This window comes from Folsomia candida, unplaced genomic scaffold (assembly GCF_002217175.1).
Source record: "Folsomia candida strain VU population unplaced genomic scaffold, ASM221717v1 Fcan01_Sc057, whole genome shotgun sequence".
NCBI classification, from domain to species: Eukaryota; Metazoa; Arthropoda; class Collembola; order Entomobryomorpha; family Isotomidae; genus Folsomia; species Folsomia candida.
This window is the reverse complement of record NW_019091249.1, coordinates 58,927-83,927: the sequence shown is the minus strand read 5'-3', so window position 1 is coordinate 83,927 and position 25,001 is coordinate 58,927. Positions and strand designations below refer to the sequence as shown.

The following is a 25,001-nucleotide window of genomic DNA, read 5'->3' as shown; positions in this document are numbered from 1 at the left end:
TTGAACATGTTTACAGTGATTTTTCCATTTAATATAAGCTTTGAGTAAGAGTAACTTGATTAACATGGTGTGATGGTGACTCGTAGATTTCAAAAAATTGTTTCTCAATAATTGTTCGGGAAAAATTCTTCAAATTTACACAAGTAATAGATAATAAGTTAGTACCCTAGGAATAAAAATAAATTTGGAAAAGGCCCCATTAGATTTTTCGAAATTTAGAAAGTTCCCATTTTCCAATGTAAAACTCTGGATTTTGGAGAGAAAATTTTTCGGAAATATAAGTTACAAAAATTATATATGATAGATGTTTAGATGTATAATAATATTTAACGATAAAAATACAAAAGGCTCCAATAGTTTTAGAGATATAAATTTCTAAAATTTTGATTTTGTGTCAATACATTACATATATATACATATGTATACATGGTACAGTATTGTAAAAGATTATAAAATGGTGGTTATCGATCTTGGGTTAAGCCAATAAGTATGAATTCTAGCTATAATTAATCATAGGATAATATAGTAGTCTTACAATTTCGTATGGCAAGGTTCAATTGTAGGGAAATTTTGAAATTTCCATTTTTCCAATGTTAAAATTCAGGAATTTTGGAACAAAAATTTTCATTGGAACTTTCTGAAAAATTTATTTAGGATAAGTCTACAGTCGTACATTAATATTTAGCGGAAAAAAACAATCGGTCAAGGTTAGTTCTTTAGATAAAAATTCATGAAATTTTGGTTTTTGTACTAATACATATATATGTAACACACAGTAGTCATCATGACGTCACACTGTTAGTATACATAGTAGAGGTTACACGTAGTATAAATAGTAATTTAGTGATATCAGATTGCTGGATATAAAATTTGGTGTCATAGTTTTTACACATAATATTAAGAAGTACAAAATTAAATAGGTTATCAAAAATAATTTGTATTAATATCTCTAGATGTAAGATTAATTAGTTTAACTTTAGCAATTCGCCCAACTATGTTTACGTTATTTCACGGTGGACAAGTTCCATTGTTACGTAACGTTCGGGGAGGGGAGTGCAACCTTTGGAACGCTGATGCAAATGTGACATCAGCATTTCAAAGGTCAAGGGATTCAAAATACATAGATGTAGTTTTCATAAGTATCTCGCCTATCATGTGTGTCCAAACCATATTGTGTGCAGGAGGAGATCATGAAGGGGAAGAGAGGATAGGAATGAGGAGCACAGAATGATGCCTACGTCATCATGATCATCATGATCATGAGGGCGTAGTTTATACATATGTAGCATAAGTAAAGGTAATGATCAAGAAGGCGTGGCTTATGTGATCACGTATATATAGAGTAAGCAGAGAGAAGAAGAAAAAGTGGAGTTTTAGATTCAGGATCAGCAGGTTAGTTTTAGTGATCATCAAGATCAAGTTCAAGGTTTAAATCTTCGGAAACTTAATAATAAGTTCCTGTCTAGAAAATTAGTTAAAATATTAAATATAGCATTAGCTCTCCCACGTATTAATAATACGAGCATTTCTGTAAAGTCAATATTTTTCAGTCGGTATTGATGTAAATAAATTTAATCATAATTCTTATAAAAAAGTGAGTTTCTACTACAAGTTTATTGCACAACGACACAAAGAAAAGGGGCATCCGCGAAAGTGGATGTGAATCAGGACACGCAATCCCATAAAAGAATAGGGAGCGTTACAACGTTCATACAGATACACACCCTTAAATTCGAGAGTGTGAATCTGTCACTCTTTCTCTGAGCATAATGCAAAATATGTATCTACTAGCATGGGAAACTGCAGTGGTATTGGTGGTCGTGGTAGGGTGAATGATCTTGTGCGGGGTTCAAAATCGTTCAAATAAGTGCAGTTGCACACTCCGGGGTTTTATACCTGCGATCATAAATGTCGGGTCAATATGTGATGTGATATCACAAATAATCATTTTTGGCAGTTACAGATTCCATATTTGTTGTCAGAGCCATTGTCAAATTCTCAATATTTTGCAATACGGGTCTCACTTTTCTCATAACGTTATATTTATTGTACATCCTCTTTTTAGAGGTCGGTCGCCCGTTGATGATACAGGGGATGAAATTGTTATTGAACTTACACAGGCTAACCTGGGAAAATTGCAACTTTATATTGACTTTTCATGTAATGATTAAATACAATACGTTATGTAATAACTTTTTATGACGTTGTCCTACATTTACGGCTTCTCGTGGTCACGTGTAACAACAAATATATAGCAATAATAACATGAAATACGAAAATAACAACGAAAAATAATAACACTGACACGAAAAATTGCTGATATCGACATGTTCCTGGGAAAGCATTTATCACTATGTAACAAATTTACAATATTAAATATGATGTGTCAACGTCTCGTCAACCTAAATATTTATGTCCAGTGTTTAAGCATAATGTAAATATATATTTACACATGTAATGCCCACATGGGAAGAAAGCGAAGTTTATTCGAACCGTAGACAAAATAAAGGTCATTCGCGAGGGTTTGTTGTACTATATTTTTTATTCATGTAACAACAATACTTATTTTGTGTGCATAAGTATCGTAATCGTAAACAAAGAGTGACACTTTTACACATAACCTACTCGAAGATGGACTCTGGTCGCGTGGCGCACATAAGAGCTTATTATTCCAGCTTTACCAAAATCTCGCTTTCATGATCCTTGCTCATGCTTTTACACCATTATTAATCTTGCAACTTTTTTGAAGTGTGACTGGAAAATCAAACCCAAGCGTGCCATGATATAAATATTGCGTACAAAAACCACAAACTTTCCCTCCGGAGATCTTGTAATGATAAAAACGTTATTATCACTTGATTCACAATACTAATACCTTGTCGACAGAGTAATTCGCATTATTTACTTAAGTACACAACTAGGTCACTAAAACAATCACCATTATACTTTCGTATTCATTCACCCAATCATTCATTCACAATTGGTCCCTAGTTGAACAACTTCCTCATCTTTACGCTCGCAGGACACTTGTCACACAAAATGCACTCTGCGACATTTTTAATCCTGTTCTCCTGGGGAGGACTATTTGTAGGTAATTTTTTCGTCACTTGTAATTTATTTAGTAACAAATATATTTTTCAAATAAATTCATAACCCTTCAGAATCTCGCCCATTTGATGAATTTCAACTTGAAAGTTTTCATGAGGCGCAACAATCGTCCAAAACACCGCGTCATGCACCTGCTGCTGCGAATGATTATCGTATCAGTGCAAATGCCAGGAGTCACAGTAAATTTGTTTGTTTTTTTACCTGAAATTTATTAGTGGTGGTTATTAATTAAAATCATAATTTTAATTTCCAGTAAACGAACTACGTGAAAAGGCTGGACTTCCTCCACTTCCAGAAGATCCCGAGCCGCCTCCTCGAGGTCCACAGAAAGGGCGTGGTTTTATCGATTCTCTCCTCGCCGTACCAATTTACGGTGTAGCCGGAATTGTTAACGGAGTTGGTTAAGTTGCAATTAAATGCAAGTAAAAAGTGAGCTCTTTTAATTAATTAAAATGTATTTAAGGCAGTCGGATTATCGACAGCGATAGTCAGAGGAGCGGTTGGAACAGCGTTATCTGCTGGTACGTTACATATGGATATTCTCGCTGTCTTGATAATATTTTCATATCAACAATATTTCTAAATTTTGCTTATTTTTTAACAGCTTCAGGAACAGTTGCAAATGCGTTGGATGCTGTGACCACAGTTGCGGGAAGTACGTTAGGTTCCGTCGCGGAGACAGTTAACAGCGTCGCTCATGATGTGGGAGATTCCGTCGGCCAAATTGGTGGAAGCGTTATCGAGAGTGTGGGGAAAGTCGCTGGTGAAGTGGTCGGCACAGTTGATGCAGTGGGATAATTCTATTTAATTGAAGTTTTCATGCAAATAAGTTTCATGAGAATATATGTATTTGCAAAATAGACAAGTCATTGGTGCAATAAATTGTACATATTGACATGAAGCATTTACAAATTTACTGGTAACAATAAGTAAGTATAGGCACAATTAATTAGGATGCTAGTAACCCAGTGTTATACGAGCTTATAAAAATCTCCGATTCGGGTGACAAACTCGTTAAGGCATCAGAGTGAAGTCTTATTGTTCTTTGAAATTATGGCGTAATCAATTTCGTTAGAAACAATCTCTTTCCCCACATATTCGCAACCAATTTAAAAACTCGTATCATAATCGTCTTCTTGACTTCAATTATCTAATCGCCCAGTAATATCACCAGACATGATGTCATAGATATCACCACATTATGAAAATTGTACTAACATTATCCTTCGCCTCTAGCGGCTTGACCCCGCCACCTACTCTCGCCCTCCTAGGTCACTCCTGAAATTTTATGACTTTGGCTTTATCCTTCATATTAATTCAGAGTACCTTTTTTTGATTAGAGGAATCGTGTTTGCTATGTGTCAGTGTAAAGCGAATTCAAGTCTCCACAATCCTGATTTTGGCCAAAACCTTAACCTATTCCCAAGCGTTCAAAGGATATGACAATGGTCGTAAAAAGTGAAAAATCTCCCATGTAAGTTTAAAACTAGCTCCAAAAGGAACCAGCATAAATGTTAAGCACGTCACAACTAGACCTGAAATAGATAAATCTTGCCGAGAAATAAATGGATATTTGTTTGCAGTGAAGTCGAAACGGTGGTCGATACCATTAGTGAAATCTATCTGTTTTGAATACATAATATACATAAATACACAGCTACTATGTGTATACAGATATAGATACATATATATATATAACAGAGGGTATTCACCCTTTATGAATTCAAGGGCAATTAATTAACCCAACATTTTCAATGTAAAAAATCCCAATCATCATACCATTTTAAAGTTTAATATATGTATGCATGCACCAACTTTATCATGTCATGCCCTCCCGTAAAAATGCTGCCGGACGCGTATTCTGTACTCATCCTCCAGAATTAAAATTGTGCCCTTGAAAAAGGACACAAGCCCAAACCTTCCCATATATCGTCATTCCCTTGAATGAGGACGTGTGCAGAATGACAATGCCAAAAAACTCCAGGCAACAAAAGGTGCCAAATAAACGGAGTGGTATCACTACTCGAGGGGACAATTTCTTTGTCTCATTTCACATTTTTCACACTGTAACCGACTCCCCACTCCAGTTCACACAATTTTTTGTGAATTTAAAATTAGTCCAGAGTACCATCAGTAAATAAAGTACTTTCATGTCAAGGAATACTGAATATGTAGTGAATAAATGTGCATGGGAAATTCAAGTGTCATTCAATACGCACAAAATTAGTTGACATCAAACAGCACACGGTCACTTTGTCCATGTAAAAATTCACGTGTTTACCCTTTACAAGTATCGATGGCATTTCTTTGTTTGTCGTTCCTAATTGTCGTTAATGATGTCAAGTTGTCGCATGTGAATTAATGTTGTAAGTGTGTCGTGTGACTGGAAAGGGTTACAAACTTTTATTTAGTTTGTACAAAAATAATGACACTCGACTAGTCAACCGTGTGAGTGAAGTGGCTAGGACTCTATTTTTATTTGAAGTTTTTTCACATTTTAGTTTCATTCCGCATTGGCCACCTCTTTGTAAGCTCAGTAGGAGATGTTTTATCGTGTAAAATAATGTGACTGATTGTTACACAAGAGTTACTCTTGGAAATTTGCAGAATCTGCATTGCAGATATATTTATTAGTTATCTATGTTTATATGCCGATATGCTCTTTAAAATCTGGATTTTGGCCTTTTCTCAATCCAAGCCTTAATCTGTGGCGTGGCAAGGACGGTGTCACACAAGGATTTCACGGCTGGAAAATCTTCTGCCAATTTAATTCCACAAATAATTTCAAGATTATTTATCACATGAGTCAACCAGATATCTGCCCAGGAAAGACTATTTCCCACGAGACGTTTGCCTCCGTTAGAGTTAATAATTTTGTCGAACGTTTTGAGATATTTGTCCACCGTTTTATCTTTCAATTCCTTCACGAGTTCTGCTTTTTTGACCGGATCGTTTTCTATACAGGCAGGCGTCCACACTAGGTAATGATATGGAAGAAATTAGCTCCTGATTCACAATTTATTACCGGATACATAGGTTTTTTAACAAAATATCTATGTAATAAAAAGACTCACTCTGAAAAACTTCTTTAGACGAATCCACATACTCGTCAATTTGGGCAGCTTCAAAATCATTGGATCCCACCAGATTGAATTTCTTGGCAAAGTAACGCTGCATGGCTAGCGATTGGCAGAGTTTGCGACCCTCAACCTCTAACATTGGTACCTGGCCCCACGTGCATTCTGAATACATATAATTAAAAAATGGGTCAGTTGAAAGTGGTAATTACTATGCAATTTAATTAGTAAACTCACTTTCCTTCACTTCCAAAGGAAGTGTCGGCAGTGGAGGCACATCTCCGATGGGAGACCGAATTTCTTCGTATTCCACTCCTCCCAAAGCAAATATCATCCTCAGTGGCTCATTGAGACCTCGAGCGTCGAAATAATACAGTTTATGAGACATTTTATTTAACACGAGTTTGAACAAATTGATGTTCTTGCCTCTGTAAAATTTCACTGGTTACTATGAAAAACACACCTTTGGCACCTTCAATACTATACACACAACGTTTCAACGATTATATAAGCTTAAGCTTGTTCGATAAGCTGGCCTTGTGCACAATCGAGGTTACAAAAAAGTGGCATAAATCAAGTACTTATTCATTCATAGACTGCATGTAAAGTTTATGCTACAAATTATTGCATTAGTGAATACTTATGGAAGATCAGAATGGACTGCGTGTGTTTCTTGTTTGATTTGGTTGACCAGACCAGACTCTTGTCAAATCGGTATCAATACTGTAGATGTTTATAAAACACAACGTTTTGCTTATCCAGTTATATAACATTGGTATTGCTCCATATTATCCAACTGGACCGTATGCTTCACGATAAGTATCACAACTGATAAGCGAAACAAAAAAAAATAACCGATCAAAACCCGCATTTATTTATGTATGTATCCCTTTAAAACTAGCACCTTTCCTTAACTAAATATGAAACTAGGATGCTAAATAAATAACAACAAATCTCGATAAGCCCTTTATTTAAAAAAAACTATATTCTCATTTTATGCAAATAGATAACTCTACAAAGGCATTTTATATCCTTCCGTGCATCCCTTTGCATTTTTTAAATTTCTTTCACGATAAGAATCATACTGTTTCTAATATGATTTCATAAACCAAATTGAACCACAAGCAGAATTCTTCTTATCTGAGCTCATTTGTATTTGTCGACTTCTATATTTGCTCCACTTCCCTCCGCTTTCTTCGACAAGCAGCCAAACCGATTTATTTACTTTCCCCACTCGCATCATCAACTGCCACGGGAAATGAATGAATAAAGTAAAAAAAAACTGCAGGTTTCCTTTTGGGAGATAAAAGTAAATGTATTCACGGTTGGGAGCAGCAATGATCAAGTGTCGATTCTTTTACATACACAAAAAAAGCCACCCTTATTAGTCAAAATTGTAACCTATACCAAGTAATCCATTACTTTCACCCTCTTTCTCCAAGCATCCTTTTGAACTTTTTTAAATTTCTGAAAGAAAAGCATGAGATATCATCCGATATTTGCATTTGGACGAAATAAAGAAACTGAGTTAGTAGACGACGAGTATTAAAATTTTGGGAAATGGAATATGCACATAGATTGAATCACTCTGCATTTCTCTGATGATGAGATGCTTGACAACTGACACCACCACTGCTTGAATTGGAAAAGTAAACGAACCGAGGAGGAAAAGTTGAGCTTAAAATATTTCAAGTAATAAGATGAGGGAAAGGAAAACTAATACTGGAAATAGGGTCGTAAAGTGAAAGCAATAAAATCCAGCGGTTGGGGTGAAAGGGTCCTGGTTGTTGCTAAATTAGGCGAGATAAGACCAAATTATCAGTAGAATGTGTGCTTGTGGTTCGGTGCAATGTGCAATTAGCAAACTAATTTGCATCCAAGAGTCTCATACTCGACGTGTTGCAATTAGTTTCAAATTTCTCGAAATTCACGAAGCAATAAAATAAATGGAGTTTCATGGAAAATATAATGAGTTTGTGTTCCCAAAGTTATTAAAGTTTAAACATGCTCATCAAAGTTTTTTTGTTCACTTTTTCATCCCCCTCGTATGTACACTTCTGGAGGATGTGGAATCCCTAAAAAGTCATCCAGGGGGCGATTAGGATTTCTCAAAGTGGCAACTTTGACAAGTAACGACGCCCATTAAGTGTGGATAGTTAAACCAACCGTGAGTGAATGCTGGCACAAAAGGAGAATTTTTATATTTCTGGCCGGAAATTGGACACTTTGTTCACCGGAGAAATACCCTGTCCGACATTCTCTTTCACTTTTCTCCCGGGCCGATTTAACATTTCAACTTCCTTAATGTGCATCCTCCTGCATGGTCAAACCACTATTGGTCAAAGGGAGAAAGCTACTCTTATTTGGTTGGACAAATTACCAGGAAATTATTATGTCCATGAAATTCGAAAGGGGAACGAAGAAAGGAACACGCGGTGTATTATTCCCATATTCATACAAAAAGTCTGAGAACCATTTACGGACCATAATGCACTATTTACCGTTGAGATTGTCAACATTAGGAGAAAACTTCTCCATTTCCCATGTGTGTGGTCATTTGTACAAGTCGGACAATGTCCAGAGTTACATATATCCACATTGAGACAGCGTTAGGGTTGAATCCACCTCAAGGGAACTGCATAAAGTAGATCTTGATAATACCAATGTGATATCAGTTTATTATGAAAAATATAAACTTTTTTATGAACAAATGGATTGGATGATGACCATCCAAGCTATACGACCAGCAATGGTAGATTTATTCCCCAAATTTAAGAGGACAGCGAATATTTTATTACTTCTCATCTCATTTCTTCTTCCGAGATAGCGGTGGTCATGACAGATCCCAAGAGTCTCCTGGTCAAATATTTCTCAGCCGGCACATTACATTTCTCCGGCAGAGAGATAAACTGTGGACACACTTTTGAAACTGAAAGGGGTGCAAATCGATGTGGGAAAGCAGTGTTAAGAAGATTCAGGGTTGGGGTGTTCTTTCTTTATGCAGGAAAAATGAGCTAAAGACGCAAATAATTCCACTTTTTATATAAAAATGTGGAGTCAAATTGAGACTGAATCTGACTGAATGGCCGAATCCACTCTGCTCTGTGTATCGAGAAGTCTTAGGGAATCTCCGTCCCATATTTTATTCTTTTGTTGGGATAAATAGAGTCGTAAATTCAGATTGAATTGAATCGGGGTCTGAGTGCCTCCAGGTTTTACAACGAGCTTATGATTTTATGTATACAGTATGTAACTTATTTAATGCTACGATTTTTAATTTCAAATTCAACTTCAATTTTCCCAAGAACAGGTTGATATTTCAAAATTGTTTTCATACCAATTCTTCACCATATATTGGACTACATTGAGGCCAATTTTCAGAGGGATGGAGATAAAACTGTAGAATACACAAATATTTTAATGTCAAAATATTGCGAATGGCACGTTACATAATTAATGCTACGATACACATCCGGTACAAATTTGCAGTCTTTCCTAAATACAGAGCAGAATTTCGAACGGATAAACAATTCTGTAGTATTTCTGCTACAAATGAAAATAATCTGCCGAATTAAAATAAATAAATAACAAAGGACACCGTTCTCAATATCAAAGTATTGGGAAAGTGACCTCCCTCCATTAATAACGCCTAACTTTAAGGAAACTTTGGATACAATTTAAAATACACGCAGGATCTGTTCCAAGGCTCACCGGAGAAACGGAAACTACAGGACCTGTAGCGAATTGTAACCGTCAGGGTCGTAAACCCGGTAAAACACCACACCCGCACGCGACGATTGTAAAAACAGTGACAATGATGCTTGTCTGTCCGCGCCAGAAATTGTGAAAGATGTTCAAAGTGACCGTTTTACTGCTGTACAACTATGAATGATTAGACACAGGCTGATATTCGCAGGAATATCTGGGGAAATTCCAAATTCCACACAATACACCTTAGTGAATAATCACAAGAAACGCTTTGCGTGGGCAATGTAAAGAGAAGATGATCCCATGGCTACCGGAAACAATTTTTGTTCTCAGATTAGACCCTAATTCAACTTTTTAGCTCAGATGGAACGATAAGAGTGCGGAAGGAGCCCAAATAAGTCTTAAGAAATTGATTTCTGAGACAAGCTATTAAACATAGCAGAGATAAGGAAATCAGGGCTATTTGTACCGCCAAATCCTGATGTGAAACTTTCGAAATCTTGCAGGGAGATAAAGTTTTGGGGCAGTTTATGTTGCCTCAGTGTAGTAACATTGACGTGCGAAGCTGTTATCATGACCAAAGAGGTTTACCTTGATTTGTTAGAAATAAATATTGGCCAATTCTCAACAAAGACAGACTTTGGTCAGAGATTTATTTTCAGAAACGTCGCATATTAGACAAATATTACAAAAATCATCTCAAAATGCATCAAGGACAATGATACAAAGGTTTTGGACTGAATTTCAAATTTCTTGACCTCAACTCGATCGATCATAACCCAAAAATTCTGCAGCGTCTGGTGACAACATTAAAACTGACAAGCACGGCTCCCCGGCACACCCGTCATCACAGAAAAGTTAACAAACATCGACCGTAGCGTAACCGAAGGGTTTGTGGATTAGATTGCCAAACGATTTCAATCAGTTATTGGGGTCTGACGAAATATTGAACCGCTAATACCCCCGTAGCATTAATTATGTAACGTTCAATTCGCAATATTTTGATATTAAAATATTTGCCGATTTCACAGTTTTATCTCCATTACTTTGAAAATTTGCATCAATGTAGTCCAATATATGGTGAATAATTGGTATGAAAACAATTTTGAAATATCAGCATGTTCTCGAGAAAATTGAAGTTGAATTTGAAATTAAAAATCGTAGCATTAAATAAGTTACATACTGTACGTACTTTCAGTCAGTAAATACCTATATTGGAAGCAAGTGAAAGATACGTAGAAACTGGACATTTTCCACTAACATCCTTTGCGTATATGTATGTGCATGCGTACACAGCATTAACTCGCTCTTAATAAAACCTGACACGAGCTGGAGCCTTTTTATGTACGTCTTTTCTAGGCGAATAATAAAATCTTGAATAAACGCGTGAGGGTTGACATAAAATATTCATTGCGGGTAACTAACAATAGCAGAGTTAGCATAAATATAAATTATAATAATATGCAGTTAAATTGTAAATTATCACTTAGAGAGATGTTTTGCGCCGCCTTACGTCTAGTACTTATTTAAGATTTAATCTAGTACTTGAGTACATATTCATCAAACGCAGAAACTCTAGTCATGCAATTCCAGAAATTAGTCAAATAGGATTTTGCAAATTTCAAATCCAAAAGTTATGGCTGCAGATTAACTGATTCTTGATGTTTAATCAAATTACGTGCACAAAGTGCAAAGTTTGTGTACCTAATTGTGGTTATAAACAAGACAGTTTAATTATTCAAAATCTATTGTGCATATGTACATTAGAATGTGACCATTTAAAGGTTTTCAGATTGTAACTTGTACATAACGTTGTAACGTCCTTGGTAAGACAGAGGTCGTACATTTCGATATCTTTGAAAAAAATAAACCCCACCAAAGCCGGCGAGACCAAGGACGAACAAGATCGCTAATACAACTAACAGCCAGACCCAGACCGATGATGTTTTTTCGTCTGCTTGCTTGTCACTTAATTTTTCATGAACGTGCAATCTGGATTGATTGGTCATGTTAATCACCGGTTCTTCCAATTTATTCGTCTTCGTTGTCATAGCCATAGTTGTTGTAGGCTTAGTGGTTGTGGTAGTCGTGGGCTTGGTCGTTATCGTCGTCGTGGGTGTGGTCGTTATTGTCGTCGTCGTAGGCGTGGTAGTTGTCATCGTCGTCGTGGATGTGGTGGTCATTTTCGTCGTCGTTGAGAAGCTGTCCATGACGGCTGGACAAGTATTTCCACAAAGCGAGACCGATTTGGCGTAAATAGCAAGATCTTGCCCACGATAGAACCCCCACCACCAAATGTCATGAAGGTGTGGATATCCTGGCCGTAATTGGACCGAGTTCCCCCCACATGTGGAGTCGTCATGTAATTCGACACATGTGGTTGCCGCAGTTCCTGAAATTTTAATGGACTCCCACGTTGTCAATGATGGAGTCGCGAAGCACTGCTTCTCAGATATTGAGTATGAATATTTGGTTCCTGAAATATTTGACAGGTCAATCAGTTTAATTTGTTCTCACAAATTGACTTGATCATAATATTCTCACCAGTATAGTCCTCCTCGTCATAAAGCGTAACGCTGGTTGAGAGGTCCCTCCTCATTCCGGCCCAATTCTGAGGGTCACACTTTTCAAAACACGGTCCGATTGAACCAACGATCATATTTTCATGGCGGATCAAAATGTTGTCGTCCCAACGATGGGCCGCCATGTTGCGGACATATTTGAACAAACGACCAGTTTGAAGTCGGATAAATTGTCCGACGCAGTTTTCTTGGGAATAAATATTGATACAGTTCCCATTTGTTTCAATTTTATGGATGTCCCCAGCCTCCGATTTGGGTATTGTGGGAATGCAACGATCCACATTGTATAATATTGCTAAATATTTAGAAAGAAAAACATGGTTAGGTATTTAAATGGATGCCCATAATTTATATCTCATGCAATTAAATTGGTATTTGATGAGACAAAAACCTGTTTAATACACTATTTAATTTAGTTTAACAATTTTATTCTAATAATTATTATTATTTTGTTCTTACGAATAGACGTATTGTCATTTGTGACATGAATTTCAATGTTTTGAGCAATTGAGATTCCAAAATTTGATTGAATTCCGATAGTGAGAAGCAACACTGCTTTTACTAATACTTTTGACATCGTAGTATGCATTTTGTAAACTTCTCCTAAAATCGTAACACTTTTATTTGTTATTAAATCAGAAAGACTTGTACATGCATTTGTTAAATAGATATGTATCAATGTACACTATACAAATGGACACAAGCAACTAATCTACAAAAATTTTACAAATTTTGCCAAGATTTGTGCACAGATGTTGTCAAGTTTGCATGGAGGCTATAAGTGGGTAAAAATAATCCCAGCATCTTCAACCACCGCTTACTCAATATCGACATGCTTATCAATATCCAAGAAATTACTAATCGCAAGATACATATCACGTAATACTAGATGCGTGAATGTCGTAAGTAGTACATAAATAAGTAAGTTCACCATTCACTTATCTGTAGATAGGTTTGAACAAGTGCTATATTCCATATTCTGTAGAAATTGACGATCTTGCAAGTTCAGATACGTCGTATGTATGTACATATTTCCTGGTAAGAGATTGCTGGAAGTGTTGCCTTGACTTGATGGATAACACGGGTCTGGATAAACGTGTAAACAATCTTGTCAAAGTGTGAAATTATCAATAGCCAAGTAAACTATATTTTCCTAGTAAATTTGTACGATTGAGATATATCGAGTATATGTAGAATTTGTTTATTAAGGGGTGAAACCCTTTTATGGAAATGTTTTGCCGGTCTGTCTGACCTTCAGCATGTATCCAGGATAATTTTTTAATGGATTCGAATTTCGACATGCGGTCTTCACGAATGTGTTTCTAATTTGGGGGAGGAGTATCTACAAGATGGGCTTTGTATGTTATGGTGCCACGATCATGAGGTCAGGAATCAGAAATGTCGAAATTTTGGTTTCTACAGTTTTAGAAGTAGTTTACGACGGGGATTTTATAAATCACGTACCCCGTGACATTGTAGACGACGTCAATGGTTGCAAATTTCGCAATTTTTGTTTTGGTCATATTAAACTAGACATTATCTACCGAAGGCGACGTACACAGGATACGCATATCTTATTTGGTTTCACCCTTTTGCTACATTTCGTTTGGAACAGTTTATTTAACATACATATATAACTAAAGAACTTTGGACTTAATTTATGGCTTTGTATAATCAGATTCTCATGAATTACGGCTATGAACTCATGCATGTTAGAGAGTATTTATTACCATTTATAAATATACAATAAGTAATAAACTCATAACGGGACGTACATATATAAAGTAAGACAAAACATATGCATATGCATGTACATATGCTTACACACATATGCACATGAAAACGAAAAGTGTCAGCATTTTGGATTAAGATTAGTTTTATAGAAAATGCAATTGACTACTACCAAGGTCCAAAATCGGAAATCTGTACGTCAAATGGTTCAAAAATGAGGGCAAAAATGCCGAGTAACTCGTAAAACTGCTCGATATTGTCTTAAATATTCGAAAATGTATTTTTTTCTTCATCGAAAAAAATATTCGTAACTTTTTTCCCATTGAGGGAATGCTCAAATCGATTAAAACATGCAAGATAGATCAGACCAATGTGAAAATGTGGGTTTCAAAAAATAAATTGTTTGATATATATATAATTTATCAACGCCTGAAATTTTGATAGTTATAACTTTAATGTTTCATAATTTTTAAGATTATGGATTACTGATTGGCTCTGAATTTGCATTGCTCCAAAATCCCATTGTTCTTTTCGAGCCAAATAGAAAGTCGACGAGTAGTGGATCTGATTTGCTGCGAAGCTCATTAACCATCAGCCTAATGAAGTGTCTTAAGAGAGCATCCGCTCTTAAACTTTATTTAATAGTTGGTCGGAGAAATGTAGCAGAAATGAGGAGTCATTTCTCAGTCAGTGGTTTATGAAAAGGGTTGAGGATGCAGATTACCCGGGTATTGTTGATACCCCGACTCTCTCAACGGTAATTATTCCACTGCTCCTCGTCAACTTTGATTGTCTCATTACCCCTGCCGTCTCATTTGCATGGATTAACACTCTCTTCCCAGCTCTACACTTGTAAGGAATGTCGCCTTGTGTGATTCTCATAATGAGAAATCCAGATACTCGTGTCGACGTGGTTGTACATTCTCATTGTTAGGTGACAGACTCATTGTTTCAGGATTACACTTACAATGCGCTGACCAACCAGATCAAGCTTATTCTTATAGTAAAGAGAAATTGTGCAAATTCATTTTGTCAAGAAAATAGGAAATAACATAATTTTGTACTACTGAATTGTTTCATTGGAAATAAAAATACTTTATTAGCATAAAATACATATATTTGTAAATATAAATTGATGTGATTATTTTTATTCATTTCCACGTATTTATTCCATAAGTACAATTTCAATCATATTATCTACGATATAAATATGTACATTTGCCTCGTTAATTCACAAACAATCACAAACTTTCGTAATTAAAAAAATTAAATTCATGAATTAGTTTATTCTAAAATAGACAAGCTCAAGATTTCAATGCAAAACTACAATCTTAAATAGATTGTCTCTATAAGTTAAAATGCATCATGTCAAAGTTCGTATACAAATAAGCATGTAATTTTATTAATTAATACTTTCATATAAATATATAAAACACGATTTCTTACACTACTTATCATTCCCAATCTCATCCCACCTCTCGATCGCATCTTTTTCATAGTACTCTCTCAGCTTCAAGTCCCCCCTAACTCCACCTACCTTATCGTCCACGTACGTCCCTGTACCTTCCAACTCCAAATCAATAAGTGGTGCAAATCTCTGCAAATTTTTAAAACTCCCCTCATTTCCATTCACCCTGTACAACCTCATCGTCCACATGGCATACGGACTCAGGAGAAAGTCACCCTTCCTCAACTTCTCCACGACTCCATTCCTTCCCGTGTAGCGACCCTCGCTCTTCTCAAAATTATACCTCAGGGTCACATTCTGCCCCCAGATGAGAAATACCTCCTCCTTGTAACGATAATATGACAGGCCCGAGTGGATCAAAGAGACGCCAAAGTGTTTCAACTCATCCATAAAATCACTTTCTCTCTTGGAATTTTCCTCACTGAATTTAAAATTGAGCTCAATCTCGGTAAATTTAACGGCATCTTTACCCCCAGGACTGGACCCAATGTCAGCGAGAAGTTGAACCTCCTCACCTGCCAGAAAATCCCTAATTGAATCCTCCCATCTTTCACTTTTCCACGTGTAAAATGGACGCGATGATTTCAAACTGGATGAAAATCGATTATGCAGAAGAAAAGTGTCATGCCCGCCAACGATTTGAGTTTTGTAGTCGTTTAAGCGTTGCGTGAGCGTGGTCACCCTGTTGGTCAAGAGTTGCCCGGCGTCGGAAATATTTAGCGTGGGAAAGGTCGGAGGGATCATGAGGTCACGGAGGTACATATCCGCAAAGGGAAAGACCCATTGTTGGAATGCCGCTAAACCGATGCGATACTGGAAGAGGAGAAGGTCAAGGTGGATTTGGCGGTCTAACTGGGACAAAGTCGTGGCCAGTTTGATGTTTGAAATATTTCCGACTTTTTGCAATGGAACGGTATGCAACTTGGAGATGTAGTCACCCAAGCGTTTCTGTTCCTGGAAGTAACTAATTTCCGAGTACAGGTTGATATTGAGAAGAACGGCTTGCTCTAATTTGTCCAGGATGGAGATTAATTGTCCTTCGCTACCACCAAGCGTGGCGATGGATTTCATCTCTTTCCGAATATTTTGCAAGACGTGACCAACCCGGTATTTTTTAACGTGTGGGGACGAGGAGAAAGTAACATTTCGTAAATCGTGCTGCATTTGCTGAATCAATGGGATGAAGTTGGTGTAGATCTTGTTTTCCAGTTCAAACTGTTTTTCCGTCGATGGGGAAAGCAGAGTGGGACGACTTTCACCAGGCCGATTTTCAGAATTATTTAGAGCAAATTTAAACACGGATTTGATCAAAAGTTGAACTTCCTCCCCAAACAGGTTGCTTAGTGAGTTCCACGTGCTCAAGATACGATTGCAGCCTTGTTCGGACAACAAAAAATTTAAGACGCTATTTCCACTACCCGTTTCCTCGTCAAAGTTAAGTTTGTCACAAATTTGCCGGGATTCTTCTGCAATTTGCGAAATTCCGGACAGATCTGCCCCTGCCACTGCCGGGTTTCTTATCAAAGATTCAGTCGCGTTAATCAGCAAGGATAATTTGTTCGTGGCCACGTGCACTACATGAGGACCATTGCTGTTCAGAAAGTCCGGCATTTCTACCGTATTATGAGACGATGAGAGAAAGCCCTCCACAATTTGATCCCCGGAAGTGATTATTTTCCCTAGAATTGCAGCATTCTCTCCCAGAAAGGATATAGCAACGGCGATAGAACTAACAATTTTTAAAATTCCCCTGAAAGAAATAGTGCCATTATTATCTCGAGGACTAATTTCCGTTTTTGCCTGTAACGAATGGGCGACATCTCCGAGAAATATGTTCGTCGCATTATTAACCTCTGCCTGAATGGATTGAACTTCTTGCTCAAATTTTGACACTGTTTCCATAACCGTTTCAATTTTATAATCCAGTTCAGCTGAGTATTTTCGATTGATCTGTTTCAAAGCGAGTCTTGCATCCGAAGTTGCCAGCGTGGTTAGCGTGGTGGACATCAAGTTAAAATAACCGGTCGTATCGACAACGACATTTTTACTGGAGGAGTGTCTATCCCGTCGTGCAGAGAGTGTGCTGAGAAGGGCGGAATACAAGTGGAGGCCAATTTGGACAGTGGTGATGTCATTATTTCTGGTCGCGTGACCTTCTATCCTACCCAACAAGGATTGCAAGTAGACTGAAGAAAAGTCATCGTCATCATTTTCTCCCCTGGTTTCGAAACTCTTTGCATTTGTTATCGCCGCTAAAACCTCTTCTACCAAGGCGTCAGTGTCATACAAATTTCCAATCGTGGCGTCAGATTCCAGCCAGGTCTCAAATTCATGATCCCCAACAGGACAGGGTGATCGGGATGCGAAATCTTTAAACAAGTTGAGATGAAGAGGTGACATTTCTCTTTGGATTGTAGTGACTGGAGGTGGTGCACTTAATTTGGCTCCTTCCTTCCCATCGTGCCCTTCTGCGGACCTTCTGTTATCATAAATTGTGCTACAGCTCGAATAGTAACAAAACACTGTGATCCATTGTATATTGCAGGTTAAACCGTTTCCTCTCACGCCACCCACGCCTCCGATTCCACCCTTTCCAGGATTCCCCATTTCACCCCCTTTGGAAATAATGTTGACCTGGTTAGTCTGATTGGTCGTGTACAATTTGACATTTCCCGCCCTTCCAGCCACGCCAGACGCCCCACCGTTACCCGCATGCCCCCCGGAACCTGCAAAACCAGCGTAAATCGTTCTATGCGACTTTGACCAAACGAGCAATGTGAGATCGAGCTCATTTTGGTTCATATTAAAGCAGGATGAGAAATCGCTGTAATAGCTGACATCACGACTATCCTGACCTCTCGCACCGTCCCCACCGTCCTGCCCGTCACCACCTCGACCCCCGTTAGCCGAGATGGTTAAATGCTCCGGATTTATGAAGTATTTTCCTATCCCGTAAAATTCTCCGCCATTCTCACCATCCATTCCGGGAAGACCGTGGCCACTGAAAATTCCCACTTTTTGTGGAGTATGTGACCCAGCACTGGATCCATCCAGCGAGATTATCCTGGTCCCTATAACTTCCCATTTGGCGGAAATTGCAGAAATATCAAACCCCTGACCTTCAGAAATATCTGCGTCCACGAATAATGTGTGAGTTGCAATTATGACAATCGTTTTTGGAAGAGAGCAGTCTCCTTCATTGACAAATTTTCCGTGGGGAAAATAGTCACTCAATTTAATAAAACTTCCCACAATGGTAATCTCTGACGATGTACAGGATACGATTGGTGGGGTAAATGCAAATTTGAGTATTTTCCGCAGTTGAGAGTGCCCCTCTTCTACTTGAGTATTAAATATTTGCATTATTTCATCCGGGACTCTGAGCAGGGTGGAGTTAACGAGAGACATTAAGTTTGTATCACTTTCACTAATTCTACCATTAAGTTTAGAGTAAAGCTTATCTGCACCAATTTGTACAGAATATTTACCAACCTGGTCATAAACGGAGGAAAGGAATTCGTACCATTTCGCCAATTTGTTACTCTCATCTGCAAATTGGCCTATAATTTGAGACAGTTTTCCGTATTCTCTAGGCTTACTTGTTTGAGATACATGTTCAAAGAATTGCAGATAGCTTTCCTGCCCGACAAGATTTTCTTCTACGTTTAATCCAAGAAAAATATCTAACTTTTGACACAAATTTTTCAGAATGGCGATAAAATCCGCCGTTACTGAGCAGTTTGCCAAATTTTTTTCCACCTCATTTAACAATAAAATCTGCTCCTTGGTGGCGGCAAGTTTTACCTGAAGATTACCGACTTTCGTGGTCTTACTAATTTCAATGCCCAAAATCTTTTTCACAACCTTTCCCCCTAAATTGACCAAGTTTACTTGCGTATCCTCCTCATAATCCATCACCGTAATGATCGATTCAGGGCGAAGTGTGAATCCGAAATCGTTCCCAGATTTTGCTACAAATTCTAAATTTTCGTATAAAGTGGTCATTTTCTCTTTGCTAGCTTTTACTCCGGCTGACTCACTCAGCGGTCCACACTTATCCGGACTGCTTACAAATCCAATCTTTTGGAAATTGCCGTTCTCATCCTGAGCTAGGATTGCATTGAGGAACGCAATCTTATTCTCCAATTCTGACCTATCATTAACCTCTTCTGCACTAATTTTTATCAATCCTGTCCCATTCGTATCCCTCTGATTTACCAAAGATTGTCTAAATTCTTTCAAAAACTCCACAATTCCTCCAATAATTGTCTCATCGTTTAAATAACTACCATCCGAGCTTGAAAATCTGTTAACTTTTGTGACCACGAGGCCAATTCCTTGCTCAAATTTTGAAATATTTTTCACAAATTTTACTACGTGGTTGACCAACCTGACAAAATCGAGCCGATCATACCCCAGTTGAACGGAAGAGTGAATTACGAGGAAGAGCAGCTTGACTGATTTGGCATGATCTGTGACTGACTTTGTAAAATATGTCGCCGCAATGTCCATTTCTGCTCCGCGAGAGTCGGAAAATCCAGGGCAGTCGTAAAATGCGGTGGTGGATGAATTTTCATTTTTCCGTATGACGAGCTCGGGGATTAGAGTTTTTGAATTCGTGGTGGGCATACCGATGCGGTCGTCATCGTCAATGATGACCATGCCCCCTCCGCTCGTCCTCACGGCGTGGAGTCGGCTCAGATTTCCGGCCAAGATTTGGGTCACGGTTGTCTTGCCCGAGCCGGTGTTGCCCAGGACGAGAATCACGTCCCGTTCTTGTCCAAGTTCAAGTTGCTTAGAGCCAGTTTCGAGTAAATGGTGTAAATCTAGTGGGGTCTTGTCTCCCGTCTTCTTAACCAACTTTGGTAGTGTTGTGCAATTTTCGGGGGGAGGGGAAGGAGGAGGGGTCGATACTTGTCGACTAATTTGTCGGGCTGCCATGAGACGAGCTTGATCGCTTGTTAGGAAAGGATATTCTTGCAGAATTTCCCCAGTTCGAAGTTCCAAGGGGGATATGGATGGTTGTGTTGATGGAAATTGTTGAACTATTATTCGTGAAAAAAATTGTCACTTTTTGTTTGCATTTTTATTATGAGGATTAAATTATTTTAGATAATTCGGGTTTACATTTTGGATCATCTAGTTCCAATTGACTCGGGGCGTTTTGTTCATTTGCCAAAAATGTTGCTACATTTGGATCTTTCTCTATCTGTAATTCATGAAGTTAAATGTACTTACATATTTACAAGTTAGGTGTATAAAAATCTTACCATCTCATCCTGAGCCAAGTTCATTGTTACGATGGCTAGCAAAATTATTGCTACCGTGGCTAACACGATGATACTTCCAGTGATTCGTTTCATGATTTTATTTAGCAAAACTCACAATTTTTAGCTCAAATTAGATTCATTTTTGGAAAAATCAGAAAGAGAATAAAATGTCACAGCTAAAGTTTAATTCAGCGAAGTTAAATATATATGAATGCACTTGTCATGTACGATTTATTATGACTGGACGATTTTAGGAAAGAACATTCGTCTCTGTACGTATGCACATCTAAATACATATGTATGTAAAGGAATGGAAATACGTTTTATAAATTAATATGCATACATAAACACAATCTTGAAATATGAGAAATGTCGTGCATACCATCGCATTAGTTTTATTACTCATACCGATCCATTAATGCAGTCACATACACACAGTTTTTAATTTTTCTTGGATTATGTTGTACATTTATACATACATGCATGAATATAAATACTTCCACTTGTTGCGAATAGTGATAATAGTCAAAAATCACCCCGAATTACATATGCAACTGTGTGAATCATTGATTGATATCCACTCCATGTTATTGAAATCCTCACAATATTGTCAGTTACATATGTAACCATGTCTCATGTAATGCAATGGGTAAACTCGATCTTGTTTAATTAAGTAGAAGTTAATCTAGAAGCTCATGAAAATTTTTCATGACGCTTTCATGAATTAAAAAAATGAGATATCTCTTGCGTCATACATATGTGAAAATTAGATGGAAAAGTATGAATTGAATCTTGTTAACCCTCGCTAATTTTTACGGGTACGCTGTCGTTTCTTTATTTCTAGCAATAATGACTTGTGACAATTGTGTGATAGGTTGTCTAGAGTAAAATGAAACGAATTCAAACTTTAATTGTATGTAATTGATCCGTTTAGTATAGAGGTTCCGGCCAGTTTTTATATGAACCTTCATATCGATTGCAAAAAAACAATACTCAAAAAAGTTGATTCGTTCGAATAGTAGAGTACCTACAGACTGACAAACAGACGGATAAGTAGTTTATATAAAGTAAACTTCGGTCACTTAATGGATGAAGCGTGTGAACAAAAAATGTCAATGGCAATGACGATCAAAGTCTGTGGAAGGAAGAAAGAAAGCAACAAAGGTATAAAATACCATGAGACGTAGTCAGATCCTTGGTAATTATGTCTGGATATAATTCTGGATGCCTTTCTTCGAGTCGTAATACATCTGAAACGTGAGAAGTGCAAATGTTCTGATTTAGATTATACACTTGATAGGTTAATGGATTATTTTCGTGTGAAAATTATTTATCCTTCTCAAAACAAATGCAAAGAAAGAACCATAAATATACTCATTTATTAGGGTTAGGAATTCTTCGACGTTGATGACTACATACGTTTGCGTTATGATTTCAGTAGATGTATGTATCTGTAGTTCAGGTTTCACTTATTTATAAATATACGATTGTGGTATATTTAGTAATTATGCGTTTACCGATACAAACATGTGTAGTTAAATAAGTCACAGACGTACGTATGAATATATATGGCCATCGTGTATGCCTACGATCGGTATTTTTGTGCTGCTCTGAGACAGCCCATTCAATTTTTATTATGTATATACATATCTACCTTAATGCAACAAACCATTATAAAATTCCCGGAGGTGCAGTTCAATCTGACCAGGAGTCCATTCTATTACGTGCTTCAAACGTTCGATACAACCCAAAATGTGAGATATTGCTTGTTTATGACATCTTGGACATTTTTACAGTAGATGAATTCGTTGTATATCGAATCCATTAACCATGATGGTGGGGAAATCATTGTCTCATTTTATGCTGGACACTCAATACTACTTCCTCTGCAACTAATGTTCATGTCCTTACAATACTTTATACATATATACGATATATAAGATCAGATCACTTATCTACTCACAAAAAGATTGCTCCATAATTTGTAATTCCGTTAGTTGTATTACGCACTTGCTTCCAGTGCGTCTCTTGATGTCATCATCTTCATTTTTCTTCCCGTGTCCCGTGCATCCAACAACGAAACGATTCTTGATCTTTTGTCGTAAGTAACGCGACAAAACTTGAGTGGTGAATAAGAGATACAAATGAGACTGGATTTCATGGCTGGGACGGAAAAGCATGCTCATTTCGAGCAGGATCGTTGGCATTTATTGGGAACACAATTACTATTTATTTCCATTCATATGAGATTTCCTAAGTATTTTTCTCCTTTTTCCACCGAGACCGAGATCATTTACCGTCTGAATGTGTGCGGAAGACTTGGAAAAAATAAACATAGATAGACGCGTAACCTTCTTTTGTTTGTCTGTCATGTGTGCGTAGCGTAGATTGACATCATTCCACAATTATTTTCTCCATCCGACTCGGCCAGCGAGGTAAGTATAGTATGTACATACACATGGTTTCTGTGGAACTGGAGTATGCAATCCCAATTGAAAAAGGGAGCAAACGAATCAAATTTAATGACAATTGCACTTTCTCTCTGAATAAAATGTAAATAGCTGCAGCGGCCTGCACTCCGTCCTCATAAAATTCAAGGAAGCGTCGCTCATCTCCGAATTCCGTGTTGTTTATGTGACAATCTGAACGACCAGTGTCTGCTGGGTTTGGATACATTCTGCCATTTTCGCCATCAAACTGGGATGCAGGAATCTGTCACTCATTCAATCCTTGTAAAATGCAGAAAATACATTTCCAGACTCAATCGAATATCGAAATAATTTTGCGAACCATTCAAATCCAAACTCCGGGTGGTAATGTGTAGGGATTCATCGTAAAAGTTGAACAGAACCCAGCAAACCAAGAGCACTGCAAAGAGTTGGAAAGGGTACGTTTTTTTGCTGTCGTAATTTTATTCCTGTGCATACATACGTACATTACATTGGAAAATACTTTACATATTGTCTATGACATGCGCTTTGTTAATTTCCCAATTTGGCATTATTTCCATGAACACTGGACTAAAATCTGACATTATCATATTAAAAGTATAAAGTAAGGTGAAAAAATCATTCATTTAAATAGTCCATTTGTTGAAGCAACATTTATATGGATATCATTTTTATTATCCCAGGTATAAATATCTATACATTTATAATGAGGAAGCAGGCTAATCTTTTCGACATTGTAAATAAGTCCAAACTTTCTTTGAGTTTCTTGATTATCCACAAGAAATCATAAATCAAATGTTAAATCCAGTGTCGCAATCCACCAGAATGAGTTTGTTCTGAAGAAAGTATGACTTGTTCCGTCCCATCATCACATCATCACCTTCTCTCGTACGCCAGAAAATTATGTTCAGCATCAACGACTCCGAAACTTCATTATATTCTTTCCAAAAAGCACCCGCAATTTCACTTTTATTACTCGAATTGAAAACTGGATTTGTTTTCACCAAAACATGCTTGACACCAACCGCGTCAGTCGAGACATGATTAATAATTTCTTCTGAGGGGTGAGTATAGTAGTAAAACATAAAACCAAAATGTCGGTTCACTTGGCCGTAAAAAGATTTGATTCAATTCTTGCTTGGAATTTGAGATGGGTGCACTAGACGAGAAATTATATATGCGAGAAGCTCTTTGTATTGCTGTTTTGTGGGATGACAGAAGATACATACGTGCTCAACTTAGCCACGATATCGTCCTTTCGAAAATTGTGATCCTAAATTCCTTGACATTTTCATTCAAATTTCATTTTTACTACGTATTTGGTAGAACTTTATACGTTGAATGAAAGGTGACACAGCGGTGGTGAAATATGTTTACTTTGAAAATTAATATTTTGTGTTTTATGGAAGACATAAAAATAAGTACCGTACAGTAGTAGCTGTTGTCCTGCAACTCATCATTTTAAATAATTCATTTGTAGCTCATGTCATCATCATGCCATGCTCTTCATCTTATTTTTTGAATGGCGGAAATTTATAATTGTCGTGGTGATATTTTTGATCAGCAATTTAAAATGGAAACACTTTTCGATTTACCCTACTTCAACT

General features: G+C 37.3%; 4 protein-coding genes across 4 annotated transcripts; 1 reads left to right on the top strand and 3 right to left on the bottom strand.

The window, feature by feature from the left end:
- Positions 1 to 2,998: 2,998 nt before the first annotated feature.
- Positions 2,999 to 3,941, top strand: LOC118433553. The gene is made up of 5 exons (XM_035845556.1): positions 2,999 to 3,091; positions 3,162 to 3,287; positions 3,362 to 3,504; positions 3,572 to 3,629; positions 3,713 to 3,941. The coding sequence occupies exons 1-5, from the start codon at positions 3,040 to 3,042 to the stop codon at positions 3,904 to 3,906; spliced, it is 573 nt and encodes a 190-aa protein (XP_035701449.1). The 5' UTR covers positions 2,999 to 3,039; the 3' UTR covers positions 3,907 to 3,941.
- A 1,754-nt stretch (positions 3,942 to 5,695) lies between these two features.
- On the bottom strand, positions 5,696 to 6,816 carry LOC110862452 (glutathione S-transferase). The gene is made up of 3 exons (XM_022111647.2): positions 6,423 to 6,816; positions 6,183 to 6,350; positions 5,696 to 6,085 (listed from the first exon to the last, which is right to left on the bottom strand). Exons 1-3 carry the CDS (start codon positions 6,571 to 6,573, stop codon positions 5,772 to 5,774), a joined length of 633 nt encoding a protein of 210 aa, XP_021967339.1. The 5' UTR covers positions 6,574 to 6,816; the 3' UTR covers positions 5,696 to 5,771.
- A 4,470-nt stretch (positions 6,817 to 11,286) lies between these two features.
- On the bottom strand, positions 11,287 to 13,317 carry LOC110862440 (bypass of stop codon protein 1). Its single transcript, XM_022111639.2, has 3 exons — positions 12,935 to 13,317; positions 12,438 to 12,770; positions 11,287 to 12,369 (listed from the first exon to the last, which is right to left on the bottom strand). Exons 1-3 carry the CDS (start codon positions 13,062 to 13,064, stop codon positions 11,672 to 11,674), a joined length of 1,161 nt encoding a protein of 386 aa, XP_021967331.1. The 5' UTR covers positions 13,065 to 13,317; the 3' UTR covers positions 11,287 to 11,671.
- A 1,960-nt stretch (positions 13,318 to 15,277) lies between these two features.
- On the bottom strand, positions 15,278 to 21,192 carry LOC118433539. The gene is made up of 3 exons (XM_035845534.1): positions 20,945 to 21,192; positions 20,802 to 20,883; positions 15,278 to 20,719 (listed from the first exon to the last, which is right to left on the bottom strand). Exons 1-3 carry the CDS (start codon positions 21,035 to 21,037, stop codon positions 15,654 to 15,656), a joined length of 5,241 nt encoding a protein of 1,746 aa, XP_035701427.1. The 5' UTR covers positions 21,038 to 21,192; the 3' UTR covers positions 15,278 to 15,653.
- Between the last annotated feature and the right edge of the window lie 3,809 nt (positions 21,193 to 25,001).

Bases quoted from the DNA above. Each gene is read 5' to 3' on its own strand.
- LOC118433539 (XM_035845534.1), bottom strand. From the start codon at position 21,037: ATGAAACGAATCACTGGAAGTATCATCGTGTTAGCCACGGTAGCAATA. The intron at 20,884-20,944 runs GTAAGATTTTTA...CATGAATTACAG, and splicing joins ACTTGGCTCAGGATGAGATG to ATAGAGAAAGATCCAAATGT. The intron at 20,720-20,801 runs GTAAACCCGAAT...CACGAATAATAG, and splicing joins GGAACTAGATGATCCAAAAT to TTCAACAATTTCCATCAACA.
- LOC118433553 (XM_035845556.1), top strand. From the start codon at position 3,040: ATGCACTCTGCGACATTTTTAATCCTGTTCTCCTGGGGAGGACTATTT. The intron at 3,092-3,161 runs GTAATTTTTTCG...ATAACCCTTCAG, and splicing joins CTGGGGAGGACTATTTGTAG to AATCTCGCCCATTTGATGAA. The intron at 3,630-3,712 runs GTACGTTACATA...ATTTTTTAACAG, and splicing joins TGGAACAGCGTTATCTGCTG to CTTCAGGAACAGTTGCAAAT.
- LOC110862452 (XM_022111647.2), bottom strand. From the start codon at position 6,573: ATGTCTCATAAACTGTATTATTTCGACGCTCGAGGTCTCAATGAGCCA. The intron at 6,351-6,422 runs GTGAGTTTACTA...ATATGTATTCAG, and splicing joins TCCTTTGGAAGTGAAGGAAA to AATGCACGTGGGGCCAGGTA. The intron at 6,086-6,182 runs GTGAGTCTTTTT...ATCATTACCTAG, and splicing joins GTCTAAAGAAGTTTTTCAGA to TGTGGACGCCTGCCTGTATA.
- LOC110862440 (XM_022111639.2), bottom strand. From the start codon at position 13,064: ATGCATACTACGATGTCAAAAGTATTAGTAAAAGCAGTGTTGCTTCTC. The intron at 12,771-12,934 runs GTAAGAACAAAA...CTAAATATTTAG, and splicing joins AAATGACAATACGTCTATTC to CAATATTATACAATGTGGAT. The intron at 12,370-12,437 runs GTGAGAATATTA...CAAATATTTCAG, and splicing joins TGACGAGGAGGACTATACTG to GAACCAAATATTCATACTCA.